At 55.1% G+C, this 7676-nt stretch overlaps 1 protein-coding gene across 1 annotated transcript in view; it reads left to right on the forward strand.

Moving 5' to 3' along the window:
* Positions 1-413, forward strand: part of LOC119955915 (myoD family inhibitor domain-containing protein-like) — an 84872-nt gene extending 84459 nt beyond the window's left edge. The window contains exon 5 of the mRNA XM_038782573.1: positions 160-413. Within this exon, the coding sequence (XP_038638501.1) occupies positions 160-413 (254 nt within the window). The remainder of the gene's footprint in view (positions 1-159) is intronic.
* The last annotated feature ends 7263 nt before the right edge of the window (positions 414-7676 follow it).

Below are 7676 nucleotides of genomic sequence, written 5' to 3' on the forward strand. Positions count from 1 at the left end.
TCTCTCTCCCTCGCCCTTATCTCTCTCTCTGTCTCTCTCTCTCTCTCTCTCTCCCCCTGACCCTCTCTCTCTCTCGCTCCTCCACCCCTCTCTCTCGCTCTCTCTGCCTCTCCCTTATCTCTCTGTCTCTCACTCCCTCTCTCTCCATCCCCCCCGCAGATTGCTGTGTCCACTGTATCCTGGCCTGCCTGTTTTGTGAGTTGCTGGTGTTCTGTGACCTCCTGCTGGACTGTGCCACGTGTGGGGCTGAGGGTGAGGGCGTCTGCTGCTGCTGTGGCTCAGGCGAGGCCTGCCAAGGGGGTGACGCAAGCTGCCCCTGCAATGTGGAGTGTGGCGTACTGGAGGATTGCTGCGGCTCCTCCGACTGTTTGGAGATCTGTCTGGAATGTTGTTCTATTTGTTTCTCAGTCTGACGGGCATTCCGAGCGGAATCCCGGGATGACTCTACAACCCTGGCTGAGTCTCTCTACGACTCCGAGCCTGCTCCTATCACTTCTCTTCTTTTACTCTCAACCTATCCCCGTTGTCCAATCCCGAATCGCCCCCCTCCCCTTTCCTCACCCACTGTCCTCCCCATTCCCTTCCTATCGCATAGAATCCCAACAGTGCAGAAGGAGGCCATTCGGCCCATCACTTCTGCACTGACCCTCTGGAAGAGCTCCCTACCCTGGCTCACTTCCCCACCATATCCCAATCACCCCTTAAACTAACCTATTGGACACTAAGGGTCAATTTACCATAGCCGCTTCATCTAACCTGCACACCTTTGGACTGTGGGAGGGAACCGGAGCGCCGGGAGGAAACCCACGCAGGCACGGGCCGAAAGTGAAAACTCCGCACAAACAGTGACCCAGCGGGGAAGCGAACCTGGTTCCCTGGTGCAGTGAGGCAACAGTGCTAACTACAGTACCACTGATCTCCTCACCTTCCCTCTCCCATCCTTCCTCCGCCCCCCCCATTCCCCAGTTTTCCCCATCTCCTCCCTCCACCTTTCCCCCTCCCCTCCCTATCTCCTCACCTCCCTTCCACCAAAACCCACCCTCCCCCACTCCTCACCTCCGGTCCCCCAACCTCCACTCCCTCCCTTCCCCATCTTACCTCCACTTCTCCACCCTCCCCCTCAACTCCATCTTCCCCCTCGCCTCTCCCTCCTTTTTCCCCATTCCCATCTGTCCTCCCCAGTCCATTTTGTCTTCCCCATCAGACACCCTTCCCCCTCCTCTCCCCCCCCATCCATTTCCATTCCCACCCTTCTCCGCTGCTCCACCCGTCCACACATCCACCTCCCCTCCTCACCTCCCCCCTTTCCTCTCCCTGTGCCCCCACCACCCATTGTCTGTCACCTTCCTCCCTTCCTCACCTCTCTGTCTACCTTGCCCTCCACAGCATCCTTTTCCACATCCCTCCCGTACACACCCTCCACCCCCCTCCCCCACATAATTGCCGATGCCTCGTACGAAAGCCCCTTCCTTTGCTTCCAGTGGTGTGTTTGACACCGACGATGATCTTGAGACGACGTTTAACATTTCTGAAAATCCTGCCCTCAAATTATGAGTTTGATTGACTGGGCAAAGACTGATTGCTGACGGGCATCCCCTGTCTCCTTCCCATAAAACCACTTTGTTCAGCTGCCAGCCTAGTAATCCACACATCCTCGCTCAGTACTCATCAAATCGTCCCTGGTAGCATTTGGGGAATTTGGAATCCAATTTTGACCACTCTCTCTCTCTCTCTCTCTCCCTCTATCTCCTACGTTCACTCTCTCTGTCTGTTTAAATGCCATTACCTGAAGTTTGTTTAAAAAATCCCCAGCCCTATATACCTAAAAAGACTATCGTGTCAAGTAAATAAAAAGTATACGTTGCTGCAGTGCATTGATTGACAGGTCATCTGGTGTAGCTTTAAAAAAAATCACCACCTGTTCTTGCCATTTCTATTGACATTTTCCAAGGGCTGTTATTGCAACGGAGCCTATTATGAATGCTTGGCTGTGTTTCAAAAAGACAAACTCACTTATCTTGCTCGGCGTGGGGACGAGCAGAATCTGAGTTCACATTGTGATTGGCAGTTTGAATGGACTATTAAAGGGTTTTCTTGTACCGGTGCAAGTGACTGTGAGCACTCCAGATTGCCTGAGCAAGCCACCTGACTGCTTTATTGAAGGAAATCTGCCGTCCTTATATGGCCTGGACCTAGATGTGACTCCATTCCTATACCAACAGGGTCGCTCTCTAACGAACGCTCCACCATCACTTTTTGGCATTCAGCAATGGACAATGGTGCATAGATTGTGGAATGGACCAGGAGAAGGCCATTTGGCCCATTGCAATTGTGCTGGACCCTACGAACGAGATATGTGACTCCAGATCCCCCCTCAGCTCAGCGGTCGACTTTTGCTTGTCCCTCAGGGACGAGGAATAAATGCTGACCTAGCCACTGACACCCCCATCCGATGAACTAATTGATAAAAACAACTCACCACGTCAAAAATAGAATTCTCCTCATCTCCCCTTTCTCTCTCATTCCTTCACGGATTCTCTTCAATCTGTACTCCCACCCTTCGGTTACCGACCCTTCCTGCCGCTGTTGGAAACACTTTCGCCTCATTCACTCGATCAAAACCCCCCCCTCCCTCGTGATTGTGAACACCTCGATTAAATCCCCCCCTTAACTTTCTCTGTGCCGAGGATAACAATCCCAGCCTCTCCCAGTCTCTCTTCTCTCTCTCTCTCTCTCTCTCTCTTCACGTGACCTTAAACCATTTTGGGATAAATCGTCCTCCAGCCGCTCCCTCCCCCAGGCCCTGACATCTTCTCCGAAACTACGGCGCCCAGAGATAGACACCTTGCTCCGTGTTTGGTGACGTTGCGCCATCGTTTCGCAGTCCAAAGAGTTTAGGTGGATTGGCCATGATAAATTGCCCTTAGTGACCAAAAATGGTTAGAAGGGGTTATTGGGTTACGGGGATAGGATGGGGCGTAAATGGGTCGGTGCAGACTTGATGGGCCGAATGGCCTCCTTCTGCACTGTATGCTCCATGTAAGAATCTTGCTTTCGTCCGCCATTCACAAAGCCCAGTTTCCCCGTGTTGAACGGTATGCTCAATCTGTCCTGCCATCCTTCAAAGACTGGTGTGCAACCATCGGCCAGGGCTCTCATCACCCCCCCCCCCCCCCCCCCCCAATGAATCATCCCAACGAGTCTCTGGGGCACCTCCATGTTCTTCCTGTCAAAGTGCATCACTTCACACTGCTCCGCGTTAAATTGTATTCGCCGGGTGTCTGCCCAGCTCTGCCCAGCTGACTGGTCTGTCTGTCTGTGACCCCTCAACTCTTGTCATCCTCCTCACTGTTGACAGCATTTCCAGCATTTCACGTCATCTTTGAAATTGTGTCCTCTGCACTTCCCAAGTTCACATATTTAATGCATATATCAGAGGTGGAGCACTGATCCTAATACGGAATAGGAGGGGGGGGGGGGGATCTGCACACTGTGCTCCCCTCCCATCGGAAAGATAAACCCCACCACGATTCTCTGCTTTCTGACTCTGCACCAACTCTGTGTCCATATTGTCACTGCCCCTTTAATCTTCCCCCCCCCTCCTTTCCCAACCCCATTGGCTCCAACCATTGCCAAACATTGGCGAACAAACCTATTTAGATGAGGCCTCAAACGCCTTTTGGAGGTCCATGCCCACAGCGCCAACCTCGCGTCCCCCTTCGACTCTCTCTGCCACTTTGTTGACGATCTCAATTGAATTCTTGACAATGCTTCCCACATCCCAGAGATAAGCGTGGAGCCTCGACCAGATTCCCGGTTCAACACCCGATCACATCCACGAGCTTTATCAGTGCACCCCGATGCAACTCGTTTCCACAATGCTCTTTGGTTCCTACGCTTTTGACAGGCCATCTGGTGTAGCTCAGAAAAAAACCCATAACCATCTGTTCCTGCAGTTTTCTAAAAACTTCATTGTTGAAATTTCCTAAGGGCTGCCATTACAACTGAGACATTTAATGAATGCTTGGCTGAGTTTAAAAAAAAAAAGATAAGAAAGCCAATAAGTAACAAAAGCCTTTCATGAGGAACTTTTTCTACAGCTTTGCGGCAGCCTTGAATGTTCTCCCCCTCTCTCTCTGATGAATGGTTTGGTTGCACCCAGCACATTGATGAGGGGCATGGTTCGGGAAGGATGCCATCTTGAGGGCAACCAGCGCCATTGGTAACTGCTGGAGTCGCTCAGACGTCGATTGGGATGGAGGTTGCCTTTTTTAGCTAATGGCCTATCGGCAGAACTCTGGCCATTACTTGACTGAGTCATTAACTGACGCAGGACCCAGGCTGACTTCCCAAAGGGGAGGTGGCCGCCTTTGGTCCATATTGGAGACCCATTGACGGTAACCTGGGTAAGACTGAGATGTCATTGGCTGGAAATCACAATTGGGTGAATCAAGGGCTCCCATTGGCTGCTATTTCCGAGGCGCCCAATTACACTTACATTCGGGCAAGATGAGAGGGGAAATCTGGTGGAATAAAAGGGCAGGATGTTGGCATTTTCCAACAGTGCTGGTTTGGTGTGCATTTACCCGCATTAATGTACAAGTCTGTAATCTTCATATCAACCAATGTGGCTTTTATATATTTCATATTTGCTATATATTTCAGTAAAAAAGTTAAATAAAATGACTCTGCAAGTACATTTTAAGCCTACATTCTTTAATTTTGTTCAGTTTAAATCGTTCACATTCCGTTTTTGCTCATCGCAATCAGTCATTTTTATAACAATAATAATGTTTATTGTCACAAGTGGACTTATATTAACACTGCAATTAGGTTACTGTGAAAAGCCCCTAGTCGCCACATTCCAGCGCCTGTTCGGGTACACAGAGGGAAAATTCAGAATGGCCACTTCACCCAACAGCACGACTTTCGGGACTGTGGGTGGAAACCGGAGCATCCGGAGGAAACCCGCGCAGACACGGGGAGGATGTGCAGACTCCGCCCAGACAGTGTCCCAGGCCGGGAAGCGAACCTGGGACCCCTGTGAAGCAACAGTGCTTACCACTGAGCTACTGTGCTGCCCAGTGAAGGGGGAGAGAAGTGGATGGGAAGTAACTTTGTCACAATCTCACCTCCCTGACTGAAGATTGCAGGTATGAGCCATTCCCCCCCCCCCCCCCCCCCCCCGTTCCCGCAGCCCCCGCCCCACACATACCGCCTCAGTGCAAGATCTGATATTCATGCTCCATTTGACAGGCCACACTGTCGGAGGGTCAGTGCTGAGGGAGCGCCGCACTGCCAGAGGGACAGTGCTGGGGGAGCGCCACACTGTCGGAGGGTCAGTGCTGAGGGAGCGCCCCACTGCCAGAGGGACAGTGCTGGGGGAGCGCCACACTGTCGGAGGGTCAGTGCTGAGGGAGCACCGCACTGTCAGAGGGTCAGTGCTGAGGGGGCGCCCCACTGCCAGAGGGACAGTGCTGGGGGAGCGCCACACTGTCGGAGGGTCAGTGCTGAGGGAGCGCCGCACTGGCAGAGGATCAGTGCTGAGGGAGCGCTGCACTGGCAGAGGATCAGTGCTGAGGGAGCGCCGCACTGTCGGAGGGTCAGTGCTGAGGCAGTGGCGCACTGTCGGAGGGTCAGTGCTGAGGCAGTGCTGCACTGTCGGAGGGTCAGTGCTGAGGGAGCGCCGCACTGTCGGAGGGTCAGTGCTGAGGGAGCACCCCACTGCCAGAGGGTCAGTGCTGAGGGAGATCCGCACTGTCGGAGGGTCAGTGCTGAGGAAGCGCCGCATTGTCGGAGGGTCAGTGCTGAGGAAGCACCTCACTGGTGGAGGATCAGTGCTGAGGGAGCGCCGCACTGGCGGAGGGTCAGTGCTGAAGGAGTGCCACCTGTCGGAGGGTCAGTGCTGAGGGAGCGCCGCCCTGGCGGAGGATCAGTGCTGAGAGAGTGCCGCGCTGTCGGAGGGTCAGTGCTGAGGGAGCAACGTATTGTCGAAGGATTAGTGCTGAGAGAGCACCGCACTGTCGGAGTGTCAGTGCTGAGGGAGCAACGTATTGTCGAAGGATCAGTGCTGAGAGAGCACCGCACTGTCGGAGTGTCAGTGCTAAGGGAGCGCCGCAGCGTCGGAGTGTCAGTGCTGAGGGAGCGCTGCACTGTCGGCGTGTCAGTGCTGAGGGAGCGCCGTGGTGTCGGAGTATCAGTCCTGAGGGAGCCCCGCACTGTCGGAGGGTCAGTGCTGAGGGAGTGCTGCACTGGCGGAGGATCAATGCTGAGGGAGCGCCGCACTGTCGGAGGGTCAGTGCTGAGGCAGTGCTGCACTGTCGGAGGGTCAGTGCTGAGGGAGCACCCCACTGCCAGAGGGTCAGTGCTGAGGGAGATCTGCACTGTCGGAGGGTCAGTGCTGAGGAAGCGCCGCACTGTCGGAGTGTCAGTACTGAGGGAGTGCTGCACTGTCTGAGGATTAGAGCTGAGGGGGCACCGCACTGTCGGAGGGTCAGTTCTGAGGGAGCACCTCACTGGCGGAGGATCAGTGCTGAGGGAGCGCCGCACTGGCGGAGGGTCAGTGCTGAGGGAGTGCCGCACTGGCGGAGGGTCAGTGCTGAAGGAGTGCCACCTGTCGGAGGGTCAGTGCTGAAGGAGTGCCACCTGTCGGAGGGTCAGTGCTGAGGGAGTGCCGCCCTGGCGGAGGATCAGTGCTGAGGGAGCGCCGCACTGTCAGAGGGTCAGTGCTGAGAGAGCACCGCATTGTCGGAGTGTCAGTGCTGAGGGAGCGCCGCACCGTCGGAGGGTCAGTGCTGAGGGAGCGCCGCACTGTCGGAGGGTCAGTGCTGAGGGAGCACCGCACTGTGGGAGGGTCAGTGCTGAGGGAGTGCCGCACTGTGGGAGGGTCAGTGCTGAGGGAGCGCCGCACTGTCGGAGGGTCAGTGCTGAGGGAGCGCCGCACTGTGGGAGGGTCAGTATTGAGGGAGCACTGCACTGTTGGCGGGTCAGTGCTGAGGGAGCGCCGCACTGTCGGAGGATCAGTGCTGAGGGAGCGCCGCACTGTCGGAGGATCAGTGCTGATGGAGTGCCGCACTGTCGGAGGGTCAGTGCTGAGGGAGCGCCGCACTGTCGGAGGGTCAGTGCTGAGGGAGCGCCGCACTGTCGGAGGGTCAGTGCTGAGGGAGCGCCGCACTGTCGGAGGGTCAGTGCTGAGGGAACACCGCACTGTCGGAGGGTCAGTACTGAGGGAGCGCCGCACTGTTGGAGGGTCAGTGCTGAGGGAGCGCCGCACTGTCGGAGGGTCAGTGCTGAGGGAGCGCCGCACTGTCGGAGGGTCAGTACTGAGGGAGCGCTACACTGTCGGAGGGTCAGTACTGAGGGAGCGCCGCACTGTCGGAGGGTCAGTGCTGTGGGAGCACCGCATAATCTTTTTTTGGGGGAAAATATTTTATTGAAGCATTTATAATTTTCACAATTTAACATGTTGACATTTCTAAAACAACCGCACAGGTCGACGCACAAAATTGCCCCGAAAAGAACAACAAACAATAAACCACGTCCCCCACTTCTCCCGCCCTGTCCCCAATTACGCGTATACTAAATTCCCTGTCCTTATCTAACATCGCCATGCCTCCTGTTTTCATCCTTCCCCCCCCACCGCCCCCCCCCGCTTTTCCCTTTCCCCCCTTTGGTGA

This window comes from Scyliorhinus canicula, chromosome 21, assembly GCF_902713615.1.
Source record: "Scyliorhinus canicula chromosome 21, sScyCan1.1, whole genome shotgun sequence".
Classification (NCBI taxonomy): Eukaryota; Metazoa; Chordata; class Chondrichthyes; order Carcharhiniformes; family Scyliorhinidae; genus Scyliorhinus; species Scyliorhinus canicula.